The following is a 27,318-nucleotide window of genomic DNA, read 5'->3' as shown; positions in this document are numbered from 1 at the left end:
GTTGGACTCGATGATCCTTGTGGGTCTTTTCCAGCTCTAATCTTTCAGAAAGAAAGGGTCTGCATAGAGCAGGGCTCCAGTGACTCAGCTCACTCACAGCAGGTGTGACCTTCTGGATTCATGTGCTGCAAGTACAATCTCAGCAGCCTGCAGAAAGCAGCCTGAATGTCTCAGCCAAGCACATGAGTGAGAGCCCACATCTCTCTTTCAGAACATGCCTGAAGAATGAAGAGGTCCATGTGTGCACCTGCAGAGCCCCCCATAGACAAGGCTCTCTGCATCTTGGTGGTTGTTGCAGGACTGTTCCTCCTCACAGGTAATTCCCATAGGACTCACCACTGCACAAGCAGAATGCATCCCACAGCCCAGTGGTGCTGTCCTGGTGCACACACGGTATGCATACATGAAATATCTTTTTCTTGTGTTTTTCTTTTCCTTCTTTTTTTGTTTTATTTCCCCAGCTGCTGAGTCAACCACAGTCAGCTGTGCTTCATGAGCGCACTCAGTGCCCTTTCACTTCACCATAGATAAAAACAGTAATTAGCTCCATATTGGATTTTGTATTTCTTTCTTTGACTTTTCCTCAAGAGCAATACGGGGCATAGAGATAATTCATGGCCCTGAAATGTTGCGTGGGGGTCACTCCCAGCACACAGTGCATTCGAAGAACAGATGACTGCTTTCCAAGTAAAACCTGCATAATACAAAGGCTGCATTGATGTTTAGGGCTTGCCAAACGTTGCCACTTTCTGCTTTGGGTAGAGGCTCCTATTGTGTCTGCTATCAGACAGTGGCAGAGCAGATCCCTGAAAGGCTGACTTGTCAGCTGGGGGGCAATGGTCCTCCGGCCAGTTCTTGGTGCCAGCTCTGCCATCTCACATCACAAAGCAATTCCCTTCTCTTGGGCAAACCCATTGGATCTGGCTTCTCAACCTCTGGGGCCCTGCAGTTGCTGTAAAGTACAGCTGAAGATTGTTGCTGTGTTTTCTTGTGCCCATTCAGTGCTTCAACTATGATTGAGGAGCTGCCCTCACCTCTCTGCACCCCCAGAAGCACTGCCATGGGTGTGCTCCTATGGTTCCAGCACTGGTGATGTGCTTTGTGAGTTCATGTGCCAGGATTTTCTCCCAGTAAGGCAGGGGCTGGTGTGCTGGCAAAGAGCAGCTGCATTCCCAGCTCACGTACACTGATAGCACAGATTGCTGTTCTGAATCCTACAGAATTCCACTCCAGGTGAAAATAATTGTCGTGGTTGCAAACAAAGAGGGCTTAGTGGCTTTGCAGTGGTGGAAGTGAGACCAGGATGTGGTATGTGCTCCGTCTGAATGCTGATGCACTCAGTGGAGCTGATTTTAGAAGTAAGACAAACATGAAAGGCAGTCGTGTTATTATGTGTAAGGAGAAATATCTTCCTTATACTCTGAGGGCACAAGGGTACATAATGACAGCAATACACAGCTTCTAACCACCTACAGATGATTAGATGTGTGGGTCATTTCCCACTTGCCTTCCATTTGAAGCACGTGAAGTAGATGAGGAGAAGAGTCAGCTACTTTGGCAGCCTAGGACGTGCCTAACCCTTACGAAAAGTACAAACAGTCACTGGGATTTATTGACCAGATTAGGCTTGAGGGATTTACAATACCCAGTTTGCATGGCAGGCAGGCAGGTTTGGGAATGACTTAAGTTCATTTGAGGAAAATGCTGTAAAAACAATCCCCAGATAGGGTTATAGAAGGCTCACTATAATGGCAATTCTTACCTAGAGGAAGTATATCCTACAGTAGTGAAGCATATGTGCACATGTGAGCACAGAGACAAGTAAGGACGCAGATTTCCTGCATAGGAGTGGTCTGAGTTGCAAATAGTGCCTGATCAACTCTCCCGACCCTGATGGTGCACACAGACCCCCATACAGCAGGACATGGCTGGGGTAGGCATGGAGCTGGTGGAAAGGAAAAAGCTGTCAAACTCTCCAAAGCCTGGAAAAGGACAGCCCTTATTACTTGTATTATTAGCAGAAACCCTAACCTATAGATCAGGGGTCAGATTTGCCACTGGGAGCCAAACCTGCAAAGAGCTCTTTTCCCAGAGCTGAACTGAAACCTTTGCACTGAGCACCCACACAGATCTTGGACTTGTGGATTCCAAACCTGAATTCTGTATTGGTTCCTACTGGGCATGTCTTGAGGACTTCAACATCTCCTTTGCAGAGTTAAACTCATCTTCTCTTTGCTAGTAGTGTAGGCAGCCTCAGAATTTAATTTCAAAGGCAGCAGAAACCAGAAATAGAATAAACTTTAAATATTTTTATTGTCTTCCAGGAAAGTCACTGGATGAGGTCATATTGCAGCTTTTTTTTCTTTGAAATAAACGCTTCATTTTCCTTCCTTACTTGATATATATATTTCTTTCATTATAGAAACACGTTCTCTGCAGGGAGAAACACTGGATTTATTGGGAAGGAATGATAAGTACGTGTCTCTGGTCAACCACAGCATCCCTCAGCTATGTCAGTTCACGGTGTGCATCGATCTGAACCGAACTACCAACATTAGCTCTTGGGCAGCATTTTCCTATGACACTAACAACAACTCCACTGAAATAAATGACTTAGAGCTTGGACTCTCTGGAGAAAACAAGCAGTTAAGAGTGTATCTTTTTGGCACCAGCCGAAACATTGAAGTTGATTTAGCCCTTTTCACATGGTATAGTGTGTGCTGCTTGTGGGACGCCAGGAAGCAACTGCTGGAAGTCTACTGTAATGGTAATCTGGTGTATAGTAAAGACATAAACAGCACGGAGTGCCTGAAGCCCAACGGAAGCCTGGTGCTGGGTCATCTGCATAAAAGAAAGGATGGCTTTATTGTACGAGTGAGCAACAGCTTCATTGGCAGCTTGTACTACTTCCAAATGTGGGACCGTGTGCTGCGCCAGGAGGAGCTGCTGGGCTGCTCTGTGGGCAATGTTGTCAGCTGGAGAGAAGAGTACTGGGACTTCAGCAGCATCTCTCCCGTTGCTGGCCATCACCTCCGCTGTGGTGAGTCTCTCTGGTATTTTCTCTCCTTTAGGCTTGTGCATTGCTGGGGATCGTGCACACAGAGTGGGAAACCCTCCACATCTCAGGACAAGTGGGGTTGCTTAATGTCCTCAGAGTGAGACCAGCCATTAGTGAGATGATGTAATCACCTCTCCATAAGATGCCTGTCCAGGCTGCATCCCACACGGATGTTGTTTCACTGAAAAGCTCTTGTAGTGTTTGGTATTATCAGTCCTAGTGTCTGCATGGGCTACACAGTAATTAAATACACAGCATTAAAACAGAAGTCTGAGACTGACTAATTGAGTCAATGGCATGCCATGATTGACTAATTGACTTAGTGGCATGCTATGATATTTAGGTGCTCCACAAAGCACTGTATGCATGTTTCCTTGCCCTCTGTGAGATGATGGTTCCACAGGGAGGGCAGAGGCACAGTCGGAAGGAATTGCTCAGTGTTGGTGCCCAGTTTGAGAACTCAAGGAGCTTCCCATCCAGCAGTGCTTCCCAGTCAGGTGCAGCACCTGAGGACCACCCCTCAGCTCCCCATGCACTTCTGTTTCTCCTGCTCCAGGTTCATCAAAGTGAGAGCAAAGGAAATTCAAAGACGAAACAAACCACTGCTTCTGAGACCTTTGCTCAGAGGGATTTCTCCCACCTCTCTCCTTACACACACCTTTGCTCTGCAGCAAAGAAAAGAAGCACAAATAACAGCTGTAAATCACAACCTTCCCATCTACCTCTTGGCTCCTCACCCCATTGCCTTTATCCCAGCAGTTTTGTTTCTGCACTGCCTCTTCTCTAAGCTATGTCTTTGTGTGTGTCACTGATGAGGAGCAGCATATTTCACAAAGGATGAGCTAAGCTACAAGGCACTGCAGTAGTCCTGCGTTGGTGCCATGAACTACCGCACAGAGATCTCCCATCTGGACAAGGGCTGTTGGAATCTGAATTCTTCCCAACAGCAATTGCTGAGATGACCATTGCGATGTTCCGTGTACATACAATTCAGTCGTGTATGAGTACCTGGCCTGTGTCAGATCTCAGCAAGACCTTTGCTTCTGCTATAAATCTAGTGCTTACTTTAATTAACTGCAGTTCATGAGCTGGCTGTTACACAGTGACAAGCTGGTGATAAACTAGATAGCAGCAGCAGGGAGTGGTACGGACAGCAGTGAGTGATCGTAAAATCATTAAGGTTGGAAAGTCTTCTAACATCATCTAGTCCAACCATCCACCTAATACCAATATTGCCCACTAAACCACATCCCTAATTACCATGTCCCTACATGTGTGAAGACACATTCCATGATTCTGTCTGTCAGACAGGGGCAGCAGTTCCTATTTGTAGTCCATATGGGTTGTATCTATTTGTTGTCCATATGGGGTCGTATCTATTCAGTCTATGTCAGAACATCTGCAACGTGTACAAGAAATAGCTGTGCCAAAGTGTAGCCATGCAATGAGATGTCAAGATGAAGAGCCATTTTGGTGCTACTGACACAACTCAAATAATTACTGATGCCCTATGACAATTGCTAGCTGCAAGGTTTGCATCTCATGTTTGTGTACCTAGGCACTGCTTCAATCTGCAGGGTTTGGTTCAACTCAGCAGTACACAGTTCATGCAGTTGTGCTGGGAATTTGTGTGGCCTGCTTGCTTTTGGAAATCCCACATTAATTTTGGGCTTGTTTAGGCAAAGTGAGTGGAACTGCTCATATGAATGCAGAAGGAAGCAGCTTTATGATGGTTTGCTGGGTGGTGTGAGTGCTATAATTATCCCAGCCATTATGCTGCTTTGCTTGGTAGAGGAGTAAGGTTATTGTTTGGCCTTTGCTTTTTTTTCTCGGAGTTCTTGACGATGATCCTTTGCTTTCCCAGCTCAGCTGGGCTTTCACTAAAGGCACTGAAGTAAAATTGTGTGTTCTCATCCTCTGACTCAGCCTTCACCTCCTCCTCCCCCCGCCTCACCCACACACTGATTTCTAATTCTCTTCTTGATTTTAAATAATCTGGGAGAGAGATGAATATTCAGTGTATGAAAATGACTGCTGGTAATATAACAGTACATTTATTACAGTTTGCTTAGCAGTTAATCTAATTTTTGCTACTTCTTCTAATGGAAATCAAGCGTGTTTGCAGAATGCCAAATAAACCATCTATTAAATTGTCAAATTGAGACCTAGGACTTTAAAAATGTTATGGTACAGTATTTTTCTAGCTTGAGATCTCCTCCTGTTGTCACTCCTTAACCCTCATTTTGTGAAGGGAATTACATGCACGTTAATTAACACAGATGATGTTGCAGGATGCAGGTGGATGGTCCTTGCCTGCTGGCAATGGTCCCTGAATGGGAGAATAAACAGATTTTTTTTTTTCTTTAGGTGATAATGAGAAAGAGAGAAAGAAAGAAATCGGAACCTGTGAAGTTGTAATTATGCTTCTTTTGCCAGGAGATGGAAACTGCACTCCCAATTAGAATGGGTTTGGATTTTGGTTGGCCATTTCTGTATGTTTTTGCCTAGCAGATTTTTCTGATTCATCCTGGCTGACACCAGGTGATATCATACATCACCCCTGGGGCGATGGGTTTTGAAACATTGCACTGTAATAACAAGAAGGGAATGGAGCCTGTAATCACAGCTGCCTGCAGACTCCTATCTGCAGAGAACCCGTAGCACTGCAGCACCAGGAGGACAGGCTGAGCCCCAGGCTTACAAATTGCTTGACTTATGGCTTGGCTAATCACAGTCTAATGTCATGTCTATATTCCTATTAGGAAAGGAAAGTGATTTGTTCCAATGGCAAGGCATGTCTGCACAGCAGTGGCCCTTCTGTATTCTCATCACACTTTCTAATGGGGAATTCTTACAGAAGCTTGTAACAAAACACACACTTTCTTCCACTGTTTCTGACAGCTCAAAACCAGGGACTAATTATGTAAGGTGTCATAGCGAGGCCCAGAAAGCCTGTGTCTGCACCTTCACATCATAGGAAGGCACGCAGGCTCCCACCAGCAGCTTATGCTGTAGGGTTAAAGCCATGAGGGATGCTGCAGGACCAAGCTGTGCAGCCCCAGGGGGGGGATCCTGAGGGTAGTGCTCAGGGGGCTGGGGGGGGTTGGTGTGGTGTAAGGGTGCTGGAGGGCAAAGCACATATTTCCAGCTTCAGGTCCTTGGGCTTTCTGCTGGAGGTTGGTTTTTCTTCATCTCCGGAGTTTTGCTGTTACTTTAGCACACATTTCTGGTTTCTTGCTTTCTGCACGCTCATGTATCAAGCAGTGTTAGCGGCCATTGGCAGGGCTGTGTGCTGAGTACCTCAGGCTGTCTTGCAGCTTGATGAGTTGAGCCCATGGATCTTTCCAAACAAAGAACCAGCAGATAGCCGTGGTGTCAGATCGGCTTCTTGGCCGACAGCAAGCTGCTGGTTTGAAATGGCAATGTGGCAGCTTGCTCCTGGAATGGCTCGAGTTGTAGTGGAAGAATGAAGCAATAGTAATCCTCCTATTTCCAACAGGCAGTGCCATCCCAGAAGGAAGAGTCCTGAGTAAAGAGAAGAGCTGTCCAAATTATAATCTAAGATTCATCAAGGATCATGGGAAAAGCTGGCTTGTGTCTCGTGCCTGCTCAGAAGGGCTGTTTCGACTTCAGGTGTCCTTTCAATGTCAAGAAATAGAATCATAGAATCACAGAACCGCTGGAGTTGGAAAAGACACTTGAAGGCCATCTGGTCCCACTCCCTGCACTGTTCAGGGACACCCACATCTCCATCAGTGCTCAGAGCCCATCCATTCCAATCTGGGTGTTTGCAGGGATGGAACACCACTATCTCTCTGGGCAACCTGTGCCAGTGCTTCACTGCCCTTATCATAAAATAATTCTTCCTTACATCCAATCTAAATCTGTCTGAATAATCCAAAGCCATTTGGGATAAAAAAAATAGGAGACTCTTTCTTCAAATTTTAAACAGCCCTTGTTCCTGTTACTCCCCATGGATACACTGCTGTTGATTCAAATGGGTCAGAGATGAGCTTGTTATTATTTTAGTCATGGGTGATTCTTCTTACACTGAACTACAGCAGAGAAACCAATGGTTGACAAAGCGTGGCTTTATCCCACCTATTTCTGAGCATACTCCTTATTCATAGATATTGAGCTTTATATTCATGTGTTAAGTTTATTTCTTGTTGTCAGAGCTAGAATTGTCAAGTCTGATAGTCACGTGAGTGAAGAAAAAGCACAGATCATCAGCATAGCAAGATATCTGTATGTCTACAGCAAAATGTTGTGATCATGCTTTTCTTTCATCACCAAAGCTGTAATGTTATACAGTCGTTCAGTTCACTGCCATTTGCTGTAATGCATGTGAGCAGGCACTGCCATTCTGTCTCTGTCTGCCTGAGGGGGTGGCAGGTCGGGTACAAAAGCCATACCTGGTTTGACAAGGTGATTCACTTCAAGGAAAATTAACTGAGAACAAATTCCCAGAATGTTTTGCTTTGCAAATGACAGGCAGGACGGATGGTGTTTATAATGGGAATCCTTCTGGCGGCTTATCTTAAATCGAAGTCAATGAACATCGCTGTTTGTTTCCCATTTGTTACTGTAGGCTATCCTGTGCCTGACAAGTGGCTTTTCCTGAAGGGTGGCACAGATTGTGCAAACAAGAAGGGAGCAGAGAGATAATTGCTCTTCAACATAAGCAATGGAGAAACAAAACAAACAAACACACATAGGCGTATTTTCCCTTCACTTTGTAGAAGTCTGTTCTGAGTGGAGCAGCAACAGCTCTTTGTGGCAGTGACCTCTGCTGAGGGACTGTCCCTCTCCTATGAACGATGTGCAGCGTTGATTCTCAGGCTTTGCAATTGTTTTTCAGCAGGTTCAAGTGAGGCATCATCGACAGCGGCGCCTACGCTGCCATGGTTGTCTCCAAGCAGCAGTACCAATGTCCCCACTGCACGTAAGTGCCTTTCCCAAGGAGACTGTTTGAAATGCTGACCTGATTATCAGTGGCACCGACTGACACTGTACACATGACAGTTTAAGACCTGGTCACATGTTTGTGCTTGGCAAGGAGGTTTTTGTCAGGAGATCATCCTATCTCTTCTTATGCATGCTTAGAACATGGGAAAAGCAAAGTTGGTGCACCACTGTCCTTTGCTTGTTAAATTGAGGTTACTTGGCCGTGACTCTGAGCCTGTAGATGTGCAGTGCAGTAATCTGGACTTAGACATTTGGAAGGTGGGATTTCCCATAGAGCCTCCATGACTGGGAATGGGAAACAGAACCATGGCTAAGGGGAGGGATGAGGACAGAGTGCAGGTACCATTCTGTGCCATCTAGAGGATGCATCTCCCTTTGTTCTCTTACTGCAGTCAGCTTCTATAGCATTGACATGAACTTTTCACTCTTCTACACAACTGAGAGAGCTCCTGATTACTATGATGCAAGGAAGCTTATAGAAAACTGGGTGAGTGCCACTCTTTTCTCCTTCTCATTTATTTCTAGAAGGTATCAGATGATGAAGACAGCTGGTACAGCATGCAAACTTAGGGGGACAACACAGAAATAAGTCTCCATGTAACAATATTACAGCGTTTCATAACCATGTTATCCAACGCATTTTTAAGGGGATAAAATTAAATTCAGAAAGTGTTGACACTTTCCAAATATTTTTAGCCCTTTTCATTGGGATTTAGAATTTCAGTGACAATTTTAAACTTGCAAGCAGTTCTAGAACAAGCATCGATAAATGAAGTTAACAAAAATGTTACTGTTTTCTTTCCAGTTTAGTGTCATATTTGCAGGTGAAGAACTAGTTGTGACAAACTTTAAAATCAGGTAAGCTGTATACTGGTGTCACCTTGGCATTATGTCCTCTGAGAGAAATTGCAGCCAGATTCCAAGTACCCATTTCACTGATGACCAGCCCCATGACAACAGTGTATACCAGTCCCCTAATCCATATAACTGATCATTTGGAGCACCCAAGTTTTGTTTACTGGGCTCACTTCACTCGTAAGTATACGTCCTGCCTAATGCAAAGAAACTATCTGCTGACAAATGGAGGAAGCATCTCTGGCCATATTAATTGAAACCTGTGCTGTAGACCAATGTGGGCTGTCCAGATCGTATATGCAGGCATACACTGGTTCATATCCTACATAATGAAAGGGTCTCGCAGTTCCAAGACCTGCTCAGAAACAGTGGTGTTAGAATCATAGAATGACAGAATCACAGGATGACCTGACTGGGAAGGGACCTTAAAGACCATCCAATTCCAACCCCCGCCATGTGCAGAGCCAGTTATTTTGCCCAAGACTCCTATTTTGTACCTTTGAAACCAATCCGGCTGCATTTATATCCAAACTGTGAGCAACTAAGAGGGAGATTTAGCAACTGCTGAATTCATAAAAGTGTCACTCGCACAGACTTTGCTTTTTATCATTTTATACCTATTTTGTTTTCCTACTTTCTTCTCTGACAAACAACAGCAATTCAGTAACACATGGCACTATTTACACGAGGTGAATCTGATTCTGAAAACTGCGAGAGGGGAAATAGAAAATGAAATAAAGACTAAAGATGGAGCTACGTGTGAATCTTCACTGCCCTATAGAAATGAAGTTGTTTAAATATCTCCAAGAAATTAACAGAGAAAATGTTTTTAAAATGTGAGGAAAAGTAGAACACTTAAAGAATAGGAAACAAGACCTTAAACCAGATCCCTCCAGAGCTTCCTGTCTTAATGCCACAGCACTTAGAGATTTATGCAGACATACCTATGCTGATTTCCATTTCTCTGCTGCAAGGTCTGGCTTGTGGTCACAAGATCTTTTTGAGCAGTAGCAGAATGGGATGAGTAATATCTATATGCTTAATATCAAATAATTATTCTATTCCCTTGCAGGGTTAACTCTCCACAAAGCAGTGCGTACAAGAGGACCCGTGTATGTAACTTGTTATCTTCTGGTTTAAAAACATAACTTTTCTTACCTTTGCACTGAGGATATTGTAGTTACACAGTCTAAATGCTAATCCGACTGTGTTCTGTAGAAAGCATTAAATATAATGTACTCCATGTAAATCATTGGGCTGGAGAGTCACTGTCTGAATAGACACTGGGATGTTCTCTGTAAGATGAAGGCAGGACATGCCCAGCACTCCTTGCAATCAGTGTGCTCTGGAAGAGCCTTTGGATGAGCACAGTGACTGAGCAATGCTAGATATGGATCTACTCTGCTCTCCACATGAGTCAGTGTCCATGCACCGCGAGCTTCTGTTTTGTCTCCATATATCCCAGAAGCTCTCTGAAGCAAAGGCCACTCTAGATAGTCATTTAAGCCATTAGGCTCTATTTTCATGAACACCTGGGGTTTCTGCTGTTCCAATCACCCTTGCTCCAGCTGATTCTAACCAGCTTTTAACTTTTTGTGTCCTATCCAAACCGAAGATGAAGACAAAGCAGATGTCACAAAGGTAAGACTCGTGGTTATAAACTGGATTTTCCTACTTCCTACTGATTTAATAAGAAAATTCTGCTTCCTGCTATGAGCCTGATCATAAATACTCCACATCAGATATTTTAGTTTCAGGGTGGAGTGGGGAACCTTTACTTCCATAAACCAGAAAAACACACGTAGATTCAGAATCACAGTAATGCTTAAGTCAGAGAAATGTATCTGAGCATCCAAGGCTTTCCTCTTATAGCCCATATCCTGGGGGTCTTGCCATACTTCCATGGCAAGCTGGGAGGTTTGTGCTGTGCTATTGGCTGTGAGCAGTGCTCTTCATCAAAACCAGAACAGAGAGTGGCAGACTGCACTGCTGGACCGTGCCCAAGAAGTCTGCCAGGATGAATCCTGCACCTCTGCTGCAGGAAATCCTAATTGCCTTCTGACTTCAGGCCAGGAGAGCAGAGGGAGCTGAGTTCCCATCAGCTTCAAAGGGTTGTAAATGGTTACCTCAAGGGCCATGCTGAGTGGGAAACAACTGTGTAGGAACAGGAGCGGGTTGGAAACACTTGAAAGATCCCAATCCTTTGTTCTTTCTGCCGTGTCTGAAGCTAGTCAAAAGAAAGGGATGGTCCTTCCAAACCTCCTTGAGTCAGCAAACATAGTTGTTTTGAAGAGAAAACACTGGAACCCAGTGGAGAGCAGTTGGTTAAATCTGTGCTTTACAGGGAGCCTTGGTGTCTGCCGCCTCTGTTTGGACACGGAGTACTGAAGAACCTCATTGTTTTATGACTAGCTCAGTCTGGACTTTAAAACGCAGTTCAAGAATGCTTACTTTCACAGAGATTTTCCTTTGCCAAGATAACATGATTAGGAAACCTTTTGAGGCAATTCCATGAAACTATAAATAGGTTCTTGTACCTGCATTCCCAGTAATTTGTACTTTATAATGCATTTCAAGTGATAAGGTGTTCATGTAGATAAAAAGTGGTATTTGGTGACATTTGCTGTAGGATTGCACTTGTGGTGAATGAAATGCACACATAAATTATTCAATTCAATATAATTTTCTGTGTTACTCTCTATTTTTGCAGCCAGTAACATTATAAGGTATAACAGTGGAATGTTATTAATATCATAGCATTGACTATGTATGTTGTCTCTGTAGCTATGTTTGTAAGGCCATTATGAAGGTCACATCACATGAGACACAAGAAGTGCTGAGTCTCAAGATAAAACAGTTGCTGAATGACACTTACCAAGTCGGACCGCTGTCATTAGATGTGGAACCTGAAGATTTGGCTGTCAGGCTAATAGGTGATACTTCATTAAAACCTCATTCTGACTTTTAAACCATTCTGACATTCAGGTTTTTAATCAAACTGAAGCTCTGTGGAGAGGTTAGGGTGAGAAAACATCCCTACAAGTATCCCTGCAAGATCCCATGTGAAGTTATAGAAAGCAATGCAAAGACACCTTGCTATGAAACCAAACCTACCACAGACATTCTCTTGGTGCTGCTGCTGATTGGATTGAGTCTCAAAGTGCAAGTGATCTTTTTGTTTTGGGAGCAATCTTTATCAGTCCTTAGAATACAGAAGTAAGACAGAGATAAGAGATGACAGACTGGACCTGAAATTCAAAAACACATTTTGTATCAAAGGCTTAAAAGGTCAAGTACAAAACTTCAAGCTTGGAGGAAATGACATGGATGGGATAATGAGGGGCAGTGTGAAAGCAGCTTCAGATAGATGAGAGAAGCCTGCAGGATGTATTGCTGTTAAATTATGATTTGTGATGCTGTGAAGCTAACGCTCTACCTGAGAACTGACCTTGTCAAACAAAAGGAGAAAAAGGTTTCAGAACAGACAAAATACTTGGGGAAAATGCTTTCTTAAGGCCAGTAAGCTTGTAAAATACTCCCATACAGCTCACAAAAGATGTAAAAACAACAGCTCAGTGCCAGCACAAACGGAAGTTGAGGGCTGAACAGCTGTGTCGAGGAAGTCTGCTTTCTGACTATCAAATCTTTTTAAAGATCTTTTATGTCTTTCATCCTCAGTATTACTGGACTGCCCAGAAAATGTTTCACAAACCAAATACAAGGGCAGCTACTCCTGGCCTCAAACAAGTCCGGCTGCCATAGCAGAGGTCAGCTGCAGGAAAAACCCTCTGCAGTCTGCTTGGAGGCAGTGGTGAGTGACCAGAACATCTCATTTTGGTTCTTGAATGGCTAAAAGGAGGGAGCTCAAGGCTTTGTGTGATGGAGTCCAAATGGATGTCTGCAGTGGCACACAACAGTACCATGCCAGGAAGGATGGGAAGCATACATGGCTAGCTGAGTATAGACTGCAGGAAAAGGGAGTACTGTGTAATTCCCATCACTTGCAGCAAGTGCAAGCCAGCCTAGCAAGAAGCTGCCTGTCTGCTTGAGTTGGGAGGGGAAACAGATGCACTGTAGCATTTGTGCCATCCACTCATGGCACTGTGCCCACCATTGGCAGAATATCACTCCTTCCAGGTGCATTTCAAATCACTCTGGCTTTTGGACTCTGTCCCTATTGTGCTAAATGCGTGCTAAGTCAGGTCTGACTTGAAATCAATTTTCAAAATCGGGCTAATTGGTGAAGTATTGTCACAGGCTGCCCGGGGAGGTGGTGGAGTCACTACCCCTGCAGGTATTCAAGAAAAGGATAGATGACACACTGAGAGACGTGGTAGAGTGGCCACAGGCATTGAATCATAAAATCATAGAATCATTAAGGTTGGAAAAGACCTCTAAGATCATCTAGTGCAACCATCCTCCTACCATCAATATTGCCCACTATTCCATGTCCCTCAGTACTACATCCACCCTGTCCTTCAACACCTCCAGGAGCAGTGACCCACCATCCCTGGGCAGCCTGTGCCAGTGCATCACCACTCCTTCTCATAAGAAATGCTTCCTAATATCCAACCTGATAACCTACTATCCTAGTAGGCTGATGGTTAGACTAAGTGACCTTATTGGTTTCAACCTTAATGATTCTGTGATTTTAGTTATTTAAATGGGAATGTGGGGAACATCAATTAATGCTTTTTTTTTTTTCGTCTAACTTAAAATACACTGTTTCATTTTTCAGTGCAATCAATATTGATCTTGAGCAATCTTTTTGGAGCAAACCAAATATGACTGAATGTAAATTACTAGAAGAGCTTCCAAGTAATATCCTGGACCTTCATAGCATCATTGTAACAGAAGGTAAGCCACCAGATACTTCCATGATCCAGTGAATGGAAGTAAAGTGGTTATACTTAAAGAATGTGTGTGTTGGACAGCAGAAAAGCTGAAGCTGTAGCACTATATTATGTGCATCCTACTCACTTGGTCATCTTAAAATATTTTTAATGTAGATGGATTTTGTGATTGCTTCAAATTCTCTAGCTACTGCTCAAAAGAACTGTCTCAAATCCAACACTTAGATGCAGAACTAAGTAATCAATCAGAGAATAATGTGACAGATTTTGCCTGCCTGTAATCTATCACCAAGTAAAAGGATTTCATGTTCTGTAGATCCCCTTGAAATATATCTGCAGTTACATACAGTCTCTCTGACTCGCAAGTAGTAAAGCTCTGTTGCTATTAAAAAATTATAGCAGAACGATGAGATGATGAATGGCAAATACCAAATTTTCAAACTGCATCATTCATAATTTGCTTTTCTGCTATGCCAATTAAGCAGCATTTGGGCAGAGGGAGAGGCTTGTTTAATTTTGAACTCACAAATGATCAAAGTTAAACAGTATTTACAGATAATCTTTATAAGCCAAAAGCAGGTGATTATATTCTTATGAAAACCACATTGTTTTCCTCCTTTAAAATACAACCTGAAATACCCAGATTTTGCTTTGAAGTTTTTGCCAGATTTCTTGGCGTGTTGAGGGCTTATTGACTTCTTCTGGGGCCATAACTTCATAATGGATCAGAAGCATTATGCCCACATAGAAAGAGAGGAGAGGCACAGTCTAATCCCTTGCTTTAATGTACGTACTTGTAGCTGTATATCTAGACGTGAAGCCATGCTTTACGTAAATCATCTATATTTCACATAAATCATCTGTACTCCCTTTTTTTTTTTTAACTTTCCCCAGAGAATGCACAAGATGTTGTACAGCATATTTTATACCTCTTGCCGGATGCAACACTGGATATGGAAGAACTAGAAGTTATTGGAAATAAAATTTCTGATATTGTGAAGTTCGTAGATTTAAGTGTGACACTTGCAGAGGCTATATTGACTATACTGGACTATATTTTACTTCAAGAAATGGAGGATCAGAACATCAGAAAAATGGCCAATAGGTAAGAAACATAGATGCACAGAAGTGGATTTCCCCTTAGGTTCCAGGTGGGGCACAGCAGCCCAGCTGTTTGTACTGGAGAACTCTGCACTCACTTTTTCAAACCCCATCCGAGAGGATCAGCAGCCAAAAGTAGATTAGGAAATCTGATGGAGAGAAAGCTTTGGGCAGCATCACGGTCCTTTTAGCTGTGTTATCTCTCTTCAAGTTCTATTGTGCTGCAGTGTGTGGAGTGGGGGCTGTGATGGCTGCTCAATGCCTTTGCCTTTGCAAATACACTCCTTTTTTTTTTTTTTTTCAAGTGCAATACCCATTACTTACAATTATCTTCCCATGCAATGTAAGGTTTTAGGGACAAGGATGACATTCCAATGCTAATATATGCTCTGGAATCCTGATCATCATAGAATCATAGAATCACAAAGATCCATAATGGAGATGGAGTTGGTATGTAGAGAGAGAGAGAAGAGGCTGGGATGCCAGCCTGTGAAATCTCCATACTCAGAGACAGAGCTGCACTGCACAAGCCTTACCTCTGAAGTAGCTGGACTACAGAGTTCCAGAAATCCCTTGCAGACTGAATTACTGTCTCTGATATTTTACCAGGGAATATAATTAAGTAGTTGCAAATAATCAGATTAGTCTGCTTTACAAGTTACTGCCTTTCAGATGAAATGTAGTATTCGTCTGGGAGTTAATTTTGCCTGATGTCATCCCAGAACTACCTCATGTTGCCCCTTTGGTGCTCCAGGGCTGATTTAGTCCAATCCATTTAACTCTGTCTGGCAGTGGGCTGACTCAGCCACAGAAGGGTATCGTCCACCTGCCAGAATTTCAAGCTGACCGAAACATGGTCAGACTTGAAGGTCTTTTCCAGCCTGGGATCAAGGGTCTGGGGGTGCTGGTTGATACTTGGCTGAACACGAGCCAGCTGTGCGCCCAGGTAGCCAAGAAAGCCAGTGGCATCCTGGCTTGTATCAGCAATAGTGTAACCAGGAGGAGCAGGAGGTGGTCGTCCCTCCTTACTCAGCTCTGGTGAGGCTGCACTCAGTGCTGTGCTCAGTGCTGGGTCCCTCACTACCAGAAAGACATCAAGGTGCTGGAGCACATCCAGCTGCCCGGGGAGATGGTGCTCACCATCCCTGGAGGTGTTCCAGAGCTGTGGAGATGTGGCACTGAGGGTGATGGTTATGGGCACAGGGGAAGGAGGGGGGGAGGGTTGGAGTTGGGGTTGGAGGCTAATGATTCTATGATTCTGGGTCTCTAAGCTAACCCAATTGCTTGTAGCCATCTGACTCTGTACCCAACAAAATACTGTCTGTCCCAGACATAGTCCACTCTGCTCCAGAGAATGCTCTTTGTGATCATAACCAGAGCATGGGCATTTAGCTGACTAGCTCGTGACAGCATATTATGAAGCCAGGAGAAAATTTAAGATGTGTGTCTTTTTTTCTTGCTGTTGCTATCCATAAAGGATCCTGAAGACAACAGAGGAGATAGGCTATAAGCTGGCTCACTCAGAAAGAAACACATCAGTCATAACCACATCCTTCGCCTTGCTGGTGATGCGCCCGGATCCCAGCGTGTTTGAAGGAGTGGCCTTTGGTGTCACCTCATATGACAAAGGAAGAGATATCAAGGTGAGAAATTCAGGCCATTCCTGCTGTTGTGTGTGAGTGTGCTGGGGAAGGCAGCTCTGAGCACGTCGTTTCTTTCCTACAGATCAGTGTTCAAGAAAACCCATTTGAAAATGCCTTGGCCTCGGTGCGTTTGCCAAAATCACTGAAGATATTCTTAGGGGACAACCAAGCTGACCCAGAGACGTATTCAAAGATCCAGTTTAATTTTTTTGGCACGACTTCTCTCTTTGTGGTAACTATCATTCCTAACAAATGTGAACACGGTAGCAAATCGCTTCAGTTGTCCTTAATGTGCATGAAACCAAAATCCCAGCAGCGTGATCTGCTCTGGGTGCATTTAGCATTGGGCTGACGGGGCATTAAGACGTGTGCAGAGAAAATGCATCCAAGCATCAAAACCTTCTCAGCAGTGATAATGCTCCACGAGGTGTCTGGAAACCGCAGATGTTTTCTGCCTTTTCTGTAGCTGATGTTAATCCACTGCTTTTGTTCTGTAGTTAAAGAATGTGCCCCATCCTCCTCTGACAGTAAGCTCTTGCTTAAACAGTGTCCACAGCACATGTCAAATGTCGTGAAAATAATTTCAAGATTTCTTTCTCCATTAAAACAACAGCAGCACCAACACGCTGCATTTAGAACTGTTCTGGTATTTGCTGTATTTTCTTCACTCTGGAACACAAGTGTGGTTTAAAAAGAGCCGTTTCCCTTAATACAGTGGAGCATGCAGTGTGCTGAGCAATGCTTTCCATGCAGAACAAACATCCACAAGTGTGTCTGCTGTCTAATGAGCTAAATGGTACACAACTGGGTGTTTTCATATATGGAAATGATTATGCAGATTTCTCAATCCAGCTGACACAGCTGAAGATGTTCTGCTTTTGCTGATGCAGAAAGTGTCCCTGAATTGGCTGCTAACTGCACGTTCTGATTAAGTAGCAAGCAGTTAAATTACATCAGGCATCCTGTGGCGTTTAGCTGATTGCAGCTTCCAAGAAAGACAATTTAAGAAAGCAGCAAGGGGCAGGATTGCTGGTAACTCAAATGACTTGGAATTGTTTGCGTGTGTGCATTTTCCCACTGCAGGATGACAGCTTACAGAAGGAGAGGCTGAACACTTATGTTGTGAGTGCCAGCATTGAAAATTCACTGATTCAGAACCTTAACGAACCTGTGAATATAACTCTTCAGCACATCAACAAAAATACGGTAGGATACGTGTTGAAATAAAGACCATTTCACTTCCACTTCAAATAAGCTGACAAGAGGACAGATAAGTATGGAACACTTTGCTGACTGAGCTCTCCAACATCTATCAGCCAAAGGACTGACAGTGGTTGGGTCCACTCCTGAAGGTTAGCAAAGCTCACGTCTCCGCTGTAAACCCATGCTTAGAAACAAGGGGCATTTCCCTCATTTCCTTGCTTTGATTGGTCAATTTCTTTCAAGAATAATTTATTTGCTAAAAAAATATGGCAGCTTGGCTGTAACAGCATCGATCTGTAGTTACTTCTAATTCTGCAAATTGCTTTAGTCACTGAGAGGGGTAAATCTCAAGAAATGCAAACACACTGCATAGATATTTTCAAAATCACTTTGGTTTGTGTTCTTCCATAGAATCACAGAACGGTTTGGGTTGAAAAGGACCACAATGCTCATCTGGTTCCAACCCCCTGCTATGTGCAGGGTCACCAACCAGCAGACCAGGCTGCCCAGAGCCACATCCAGCCTGGCCTTGAATGCCTCCAGGGATGGGGCATCCACAGCCTCCTTGGGCAGCCTGTTCCAGTGTGTCACCACCCTCTTCAAAATGATATTTCAAAGCTGAAATCAATCTCACACTATCTGCTTAGTGGGCATGGCTCCGACCTGTTGACCGGTTAATCCATTACATCTTTGTGTTGCAAAAGTTTATGACCCCCTCTGCACGAAAACATATTGCAAAATAAGGACAGAACTGAAATATTCAATAAGTTGAATTTGATAAAGGTTCCAGTTAACGACAGCTTGACTATGCTGCTTTTATGACAATATGGACTTTACATACAGTTCTAGCAAATAACATATAACCAGAAATTTCATCCACATATCCTCTCTCTTCTGTCATTTTCACTCCATGAGGCCATCTGGCACCTCTTGGATTTTTTCCTCGACCTTTAAAAAATATCCTAATTAAATATTTAATGATTTATCATCTTAACCTACAGCTTTGGCTCTCTGCCTAATTATATTTGACAGCCTGCAGTTCACAAGTCTTTAACAGCTTATCTGTTAGGGTACTTCCTGTCAACTCTGTGCCTTATCAAACTTCATTAATAATAAAGGAAAATGAATCTGTGCCTTGGGAAAGTTTGCTGCAGCGTTATGAGTAATAAACTCGAATGTCCCCAAGAGCAAACATTGCATTAAATACCCATTCAAGCTGCTTGCAGCACACACATGAGCTCTATTTTCTCTTAGGTTTTTTCTCTGCCTTGTTTCAGAGTGAGAACAGAAACACTGAAATTCTGAGATAAAGGCTTTCTTACTGTGAGATTTGTGAATTTTTTTGTTGACATGTGAAATCTAGGTTTTTATGATAGGTCTTATTCACTAAGAATTTCACCAGTAATTCAGTGCAACACCTCAGATATCACGCGAAGCCGACAAGATGAGACACAGGGATCAACCTGAGCTGAGGACAACTTGTCGGCTTTTCTGCACAAACAGGCAGTGAACAATGCAGAAGTTGTGAAAACGGAGAAAAGCACTGACTCCTAGGATTTCACTTGGTAAAGGAGAAGGCAGGATGAGAGCCCTCTGCTGGCTGTGGTGCTATGGATGAATGCAGTGCTATCCCAGATGGTTTCCTGTGACCAACAGTCCCACTGCTACCGAACTGAGGCATCTTCAGGAACCTACAGACCCCCAGCATCACCAACATCCCAATAAGCACAGAGACCAGGCTCCCCTCATTCCTCATTCCAGAACAGGGGGAGTTAAATCAAAGTGCCATAGCTGTAAATCCCAGTTAGAAGCAGGATGCAAGCCAATGCACAGATGTACTGAATAAATGTCACAGCCTCTTTTTTTTCCCCTGCTTTTAGGGTAATGCAGCAGTGCACTGCGTCTTTTGGGACTTTCTGAAGAACGGTGAGTGTGATGTACAGAGCTGCTGTGCCACCAGAGCCTTTGGCTCCTGTTTGAAATTTGGAGTCCATCTCCTTGCATCTGGCCCCTTCTGTTTTGCTGCTTTCCACTGGCACTGATATCTCAGTAACTGGTGTTATTTCTAGGGATACATGTCTGGCAATGTGCAGTGCTGCATCCATATGGATAAGAAGAATTAGTCAAAGAAAAATAGCAGAAACACAACGGAACATCAGATGACTTCTCAAAGTCACCCCAGGGAAGTCAGTGGGGACTTTGCTGTGGTCAGGCTTTGAATATGGCTCAGAGAGTAAATGGACACAGAAAGATAACCATGAGTTGGGTTAATTCAGCTCACGTGGGAAAGATTGCCTCCTTAACATTAATGTTAGATTTCATTTATTTATTTGCTTGTTTGTCTATTTATTTATTTTTAAATTTGAAGTTTAGCTTCCGAATATGCCATACATGCCACATAAATAGGGTCATAAATAGAACCTCACCAGGGAAGATCTGGCTTGTTCAGTGCTACACGCTGCCTAAACAGTTCCTCTGCCTTGTAAATATTTCTTTCCTTCTGTATTTCCACGCCCTGCAGTGCAGCCTAGTCAAGCTGACTCTTCCTTACCTTCTTGCTTTCTCTGTGTGCAGGAATGTAAATGACTTTAAATATTTCTTCCTTCCACCAAAGGCTTTCATCCAAGTTTTGAGGTTCTCAGGCAACTGTATAAGATGTGTTCCTGTGTGAAATATCATTTGTATGCTGCTAAATGACCCTGCAATCTGTACTAACTTGAGCTCGTATTCACACATTCTGCATGCTGCAGAGCTATAAATGACTGAGCATGACTAACTCTGCTTAAAAATCTCTTTTTCTATATTACACAGATGGACTGGGTGGTTGGAATACAACAGGGTGTGAAACGGAATATACAGATATGAATTACACAATCTGTTTTTGTAACCATCTTACCCATTTTGGAGTCTTGCTGGTAAGTACTCCATGAATCACCTCCAAAAGAGTCCCATGGCACCAGATAAAGTCATCATTTTTTGGTTTTAGTTTTGGTTTTGGGGAAAGATGGGAGATTCACATCCATCCCAGCTGTTAGATATCTGCCATTTTGCCAAAATCAAAAGCAACAAACAAAGCAATTATAATAATTACCATGGCATAAAGTCCTCTAAATGTCCCCTGCCACAAGACAAATTCATTTTATGGATGTAGTTTGAACCTCTTTGCAAAGTGACTTAATCAACGTTCATGTGCTATTTCCTGCATTCAAAATACCGTTTAATTTATTACCTGCCAGTTGGCAATTAATAAAATGATAGCTTTGCCCACACTCCAACAGGAAGGGAAGTTGAATGTCAATAAGGGATTTATCATTGACTATCACCTCCTGGCAGAAAAGGCAGTTGGTGTTTTAATACACAGAAAACTGCCTCTAAAATTCAAATGTAAAAATAATTTAAAAAAGAGAGAATGCAGAGATGACTGCCTGAGAAAGGGCGGCAACAAATGCAGAGATGGGCAAGAACTGAACTGAATTGCATGTTGCCTGCAGAACTCAACCAGTGAGGGATAAGGCTGTCCCCTCCACCAGGTCTTGCCCAGCGTCCCCTAGGGGTCAGCATTGCCCCGCTCAAGGAGAGGCACCAAAGAGCTCTCCGGTAGCAAAAATGGGACTTCAGCAGGAAGGAATGAAGGTCTTAGAGGTTGTAGACAACTTGTGCTGAAGTTTCTATTCAAGCAGTTGGAATTCTGTCTCGTTTTAAGATCTCTCCTCTTCTGCACTTCCACTTAGATACTTAGATTGGATGGGGCTCTGGGCAACCTGGTCTGGTATTAAATGTGGAGGTTGGTGGCCCTGCATGTGGCAGGGGGTTGGAGATTCACGGTCCTTGAGCTCCCTCCCAACCCTGGCCATTCTGTGATTCTGTGAGACACAAGAACAGATACAAGCAGTTACATCACTAAGTCCATTCTGTGCCAGAGGTGTAGGTGACTAGTTTGACATTCAGTGTTTCACCAAATGACAGAGAAAACATGGCAGGAAATAACAGAAATCCAATCAGCCTGACTCCTGGCAGCAGCTGAGAGAAGCAGGGCCCAGCCTCCCACATGGCATTTCAAGGTGATGCACTTCAAGATGTTTAGCAAATTTGTGCGGTTCCCAGCACGGTGTCTGCCGTTGAAACATTAAAACTGGAGTTTCTCCTACAAAGCAAGTTGAATGATCTTGGTGTGATACTGGGATTCTTGCTGAATTTCCATAGTACAGCACTGCTGGGTTCACAAGGAAGTGCTGGGTGTCTGAAATGCTGAATGCCTGAACTGGCTGCACTAGTCTGAATATTCTGCAGGGCTATATAGTAAGAAACACATAAAAATAGAAATTGTTTTTCTTACTGATGTGTCAATTTTCTTCATCTGGCAAACAACTGTGACTCTTTACCTTGTATCTAGGACTTGTCCCGGGCAGAGATAGATGCTACAAACGATCGTGTATTAACTCTGATAAGCTATGCAGGATGTGGTGCTTCTTCCCTTTTTTTGGCTATAACACTGGTGACATACCTGGCCCTTGAGTAAGTCTGATCTTTTTTCTTGTAACACCTCTTAATGCTTTCTCAGCAATAACTTTTCAGAAACTAGCAGAATGTTTGGCAATATTGATGTGATTCACAAGGGGCAGGAGTGAGATCTGAAGGAGTGAATATTGCTTTACTTTGACCTGTGACTGTGGTGAAATTGGGATTCAAATCCTTACACTTTGAGACATGCACCAAATCGTTCAGCAACTTCTGATTTCCTGATTTTTTTCCATTTCACAAATGGGTGTTTCATGGATACAGGTAAGACTTCATGCCAAGAATAAGGAATATTCCCTTTGTATAAACTGCACGTTGGATGTTAGGAACAGTAAAACAGAGATGCTTATGTTCCTGTTCTTTTGCTGTTGGTTGCTCTGGTGTGTTTGTGCTGTCGGATGGGTTTAGTTTCACACTGGATACATCAGTAGCTCCTGGCACAACGGGGCTCCAGACTTAGGCAACTGTAGAATGGACCCAGCACAATCTGTGCAGTGACATCCTTGTTACTTTCCACTCCAATTTAGAAAGCTGCGGAGAGACAATCCTGCAAAAATCCTGCTGAACCTCTGTGCCGCATTGCTGATGTTGAATGTGATCTTCTTGGTCAACCCCTGGCTGTCCTCCTACAACCTGCCTGCTCTTTGCATCGCCGTGGCTGCGCTCCTGCACTATTTCCTGCTGGCAGCTTTCACTTGGATGTGCATGGAGTCTGTCCACCTCTACTTGGCTCTCGTCAAAGTTTTCAACGTTTACATCCCAAAGTACATCCTAAAATGCTGCATTGCTGGGTGGGGTAAGTAAGCAAAATTCCTTTTGACTTCTGTGCTTCTTACCTTCTCTAAGATGGAGCTCGCAGCAATGTGGTGCACAGGCAAAAAGAAGCCCATGTGATGGCTCAGCTGTTAGAGAAGGTGTTATCAGAAGCAGTGACCTAGAGAACAGTTTGGCGTGCATTGTTTTTGTAGCCATTAGAGGCTGTTTTAAAGCCTTTTTTGAACGTTTTTGAATAGTGCAGCATGTAATCATCTCTATCCTTAGATTTAATGTTGCATATAATTGCTCTCTAGGGCAGCCATACGTAATGGCACTGCTGGCAGCAGTTGTTCTGAACAGAAAAGCCAGAACTGAAAGAAATATAGCAAATAGGAAATGAATGGAAGACTGATCAAATGCTGGCTGGAAAATGTCTGTCTCTGTCAGATCTTCATGCAAAATGCTGCAGTCTGCTTCTCTTTTAAAACGCTACTTTTTATAATAATCAGTTGGTTTTATTTTACCAGATTGGATCCCTTCTGGAGATGTTTGAACATTCACAAACATTTTGCAAACACAGATATTTTATGCCTACTCATTTGTAATTTACATAAATAAGGAGATTAATCCTGCTTTGCCACACATTTAATTACACTCATTTCAGAAGGAGCTTTGGGAGTACAATTTGATCCCAAGAAGTACATGTCTGCAGTAATTAGTCATCAGAAATTATCTGACATCTTCCCATATTCTTCATTTTATCTTTTTGATTGGAATATCTCATTTTCTCGTTTTCCACATTAGGAATACCAGCGATTGTAACCATTATTGTGCTCATTATAAATAAAGACTTCTATGGTAATGGATCACAAAGTGAGAACAGTCCATTCAGCAATTTGTAAGTACAACATTCCAGACTTATTGATGGTCTTCAGAGTATCTTAAAGATAGAAGAAACAACCAGAAGGCAACAACTGCTCTCTAGCTTTTGTCTTTCCTTCCCTATCCCAGCTCTCTTCTTTCAGTGGCTCTGCTTGAGTGGATCCTTTTGGGCCATAAGACAACTATGTGGAGTAACTCTCACTTAGTGGACTGGACCTGAGGATGGGAAGGGATTCTTCCAGCTTAGTGCCCAACATTCTTTTCCACTGTGTGCGTCAGCTCTGCTTTTCCTCTTTGGATAATCTCTTCCTTTACACAACAGCAACTCAGTGTGATATGACATCAGTTTTTGCTCCCTGCACATTCTCTCTTCTCCAGTGGGAAAACACTGCTTTCTTTCATCCTTTTCAAAAGGATTTTGCAGCAAGGAATGCATCGCTTCATTTTTGTTGGTTGTTTTTTTTCCCTGCTTTCTATTTAGCACAATCTGATCACGTGTTGGTGAAAATTATTTCAAATATTTGAATAGCGGAGGGACAACACACTCTTGACATCTCAGAGGAAAAAGTGTTAATCAGACTCCTAATTAAGTCATATTTAAATTGATTTTCCTAAGGGAGTGTATCATTGTCTGTGTATGTTGTTAATTTGTGAAACAATTATCAGATTTATCTGAATTTGACAGAAGACTCCAAGATATTATATTTCTATAACATCCATAAAAAAGGCAAAAAATAGTGATTCTGTGAGTGTCAGTACTGGGGGAAAGCAAAGGGTGTTAGGAATGCCATTGCTTGGTATCAGAGAACCACACAGGAGGATTATTTTGGAAATCAGGCTACTTTAGCTTCCCTGCCCACAGAACTCCTCATCATATTTCCCTTCCTTGCAGTTGCTGGATTCAAGATAATGTGGTGTTTTACATCTCTGTTGTGGCCTACATCTTCTTGGTGTTTCTGACAAACACAGCCATGTTCATCACTGTTCTCCTCCAAATCCACTCAGTGAAATCAAGGACACAAATGAGATCCAGATTCTGGAAACGTTTATTTCTCCAGGACCTCAAAAGTGCTTTCAGCTTGATGTTCCTCTTGGGCTTAACTTGGAGCTTTGCCTTTTTTGCCTGGGGAGCAGTGAAGATATTTTTCTTGTATCTCTTCAGCATCTTTAACACTCTGCAAGGTAATTTTTGAATGGAGTACAGCTATAAATTCATCAGTTTAGGACTGTGGAATAGAAATACATTTATAGAATCATATAATTAAAGCATGAGGGAAGTGGAGAGGTCATACAGGTTTTGAGTTACACTGTTTTGCTATTTTATTAGGAAACCTCAACTGAAGTGAAATGACAGTGTTGTTTAGACAACATAGCAATGATCTGTATGAAGGCACACATTTGAAATGTGGGTCCCACTAAGCATGTATTTTCAGGAGCTGGCACAGTCCTTTCTGTCTGGGCATAAAAATGCTTGCTGAGAATCTCCAGTGATCATCAGATTACTCTTATACCAAATCTGCAGGAAGCTCTTCCTGATACCCTTTCATATGCACCAATGACTTTCAATGCAATTCTGGACCAATGTGATACTGGTTCAGGGTTCACCTCTCTGCCCATCCATAACTTGCTGGTAACTCAATGGCATATAAATACATCAGAAAAGGGAGAGCAGGCTGGAGAATCAAGCCCCAAACCTGTGATTTATCTTCTTGCTTCTTTAGGGTTCTTTATTTTTGTGTTTCACTGCCTAATGAAGGAAGATGTAGTGAAGCAGTGCCGAATACACTTTTGCTGTGGGAGATTTCAACAGAATAATTATTCTGGTAAGCATTAAGTGGTTTTCATTAGCTTCACTCATGTCACAGTTGTTCTACAGTAAGGAGCATGGGATTCTCTTCAGTAGTTTCCTACTATTTCTGCATTGCTTTGGATACTCTTCCATGAACTGCTTATATGACGGGATCACGATGTGTCAGTATGCAGTTAAAAATGTAGATTTCTGAAAGAGATTTCTGCTTGGTCACTAATTCTGTACAAGGAAGGGACAAGAAGCAGGCCCTGAACTTTCTCCTCTCTGGCAGTTTGAAGTGTAACACACCAGAAAGAATTTCCCATACAGAATTTTATTCCTGTGTTTTATAATCTCTGTTTTCAGGCTGGAATGGGTCAGGTACGACTCCTACATCTACACCAAGACATTTAAACCACAGATCCCCATCCCCATGGAATCCAAATTCTAATGGAACAAGCTCAACTTTCAGTTCGGATATCCTCCCTGGGACTTCGCTGGATAGAAATTTTAGGATTGGTAAGAAAACAGACTAAGATGCTATAGTTTCATACTGTGATTGCCAAATCCCAACCAATGGAAATAAATGGGAATGCTTTGACTGCTTTGTCTACACCAGACTTCAATTCAAGTTCAATGGCTGTGTTACAGATGCCTTTTTCTATACGGAAGGAAAGTCAGCAAGCCCCTAAGATCCTGGTGTGGCTTTTTTCCAGAAGGAGGGGAACTCTCAGCTTAGCTTCCAGCTGAGGCACCTAAGAGATGCTCCACCCTATGCCAGCTGGCTTTTGTTCCCACAACACCTGTTTCCTGTTAGGGAGTTACTGTAGTCTATTCTGTCTCATGCATTCCCAAAAGAGCAAAGACATTGGGGATTACAGGACCTGCTGTGAGCCTATTTAGTTCAGAAAGATCCCAGCAGAAGATTTTGCCTTCCAAGATGGAGAAATTGTTGCAGGGTCAAATTCTGAAAGCAAGGTTCCTTTATAGGAATTCTGCCCTAAGCACCAAACATTCCCAGCTGGTTTTAGATGTGTGCTGATTTCTGTTAGCTTCCCAAAGTTAAAGCATAGGCATGTTCGTTCAGTTGTGCACAGTCAGATTTCTTTCTAAATAAGTGAAACCAAATAATCATCACTGAAAAATTTCCCCCATTATTTTCCCTAGCTGGAGTTCATTACAACCCAAGTGCTGTAACTCCAGAAGATGATGAAGCCAGACGTCCTTATTCCCAAAGAATATCACCCATGGATGCAGAGCTGCGCTATCCACAGAAAGCAAGATTTTTTCATTGATGCTGAATTTGTTGTCTTCTGATTATCTGATGGTGGTTGTCTTTTGTGGCACATAGAAATAAACACTGATTTAAATAATTACTCTTAATGTGTGTACTTTCAATCACTCTGAGCACAATTATAGAGCTAAACCTTCTCATGATCCAACTGTGTAGGCTTCATTGGCATGGCACAACTGACTGCATGGAGTTTGGTCCCCTTGTGCTTCTGAGATTAGCCATCATGGTACAAACACTGACAATTTTCTTTTATTTGTTATTATCACTCCTCATGGCTTGTCCTTTTGTATTACGTTGTACACAATCCTATCATCCCTCTTCTCCCTTCATCCTCAGAATCTAATACCCAGAATATTGAGTTTCAAGTCATATTTATGAGCCCATTAGCTGGCTGTCTC

At 42.9% G+C, this 27,318-nt stretch overlaps 1 protein-coding gene across 1 annotated transcript; it reads left to right on the top strand.

Annotated features, from left to right (window-relative positions):
• Nucleotides 1–209: 209 nt before the first annotated feature.
• ADGRG4 (adhesion G protein-coupled receptor G4) lies at nucleotides 210–26,979 on the top strand. Its single transcript, XM_090150058.1, has 23 exons — nucleotides 210–316; nucleotides 2,423–3,040; nucleotides 7,920–8,003; nucleotides 8,419–8,513; nucleotides 8,832–8,884; nucleotides 9,954–9,993; nucleotides 10,497–10,522; nucleotides 11,666–11,814; nucleotides 12,560–12,692; nucleotides 13,620–13,738; nucleotides 14,629–14,839; nucleotides 16,313–16,478; nucleotides 16,561–16,710; nucleotides 17,562–17,684; nucleotides 19,562–19,607; nucleotides 20,493–20,596; nucleotides 22,075–22,196; nucleotides 22,727–22,995; nucleotides 23,760–23,853; nucleotides 24,730–25,019; nucleotides 25,559–25,660; nucleotides 25,993–26,145; nucleotides 26,794–26,979. The coding sequence occupies exons 1-23, from the start codon at nucleotides 226–228 to the stop codon at nucleotides 26,919–26,921; spliced, it is 3,366 nt and encodes a 1,121-aa protein (XP_090006184.1). The 5' UTR covers nucleotides 210–225; the 3' UTR covers nucleotides 26,922–26,979.
• The last annotated feature ends 339 nt before the right edge of the window (nucleotides 26,980–27,318 follow it).

Source organism: Phasianus colchicus, chromosome 14 (assembly GCF_987193195.1).
Source record: "Phasianus colchicus chromosome 14, bPhaCol1.hap1.1, whole genome shotgun sequence".
Classification (NCBI taxonomy): domain Eukaryota; kingdom Metazoa; phylum Chordata; class Aves; order Galliformes; family Phasianidae; genus Phasianus; species Phasianus colchicus.
Note: the sequence above shows the minus strand (reverse complement) of the source record. Positions and strands in the feature narration are given on the sequence as shown.

Coding starts and splice junctions, on each gene's coding strand:
- ADGRG4 (XM_090150058.1), top strand. CDS start 226: ATGAAGAGGTCCATGTGTGCACCTGCAGAGCCCCCCATAGACAAGGCT. Junction 16,479..16,560: donor ACAAAGGAAGAGATATCAAG/GTGAGAAATTCA, acceptor TCTTTCCTACAG/ATCAGTGTTCAAGAAAACCC. Junction 17,685..19,561: donor AGCACATCAACAAAAATACG/GTAGGATACGTG, acceptor CCCTGCTTTTAG/GGTAATGCAGCAGTGCACTG.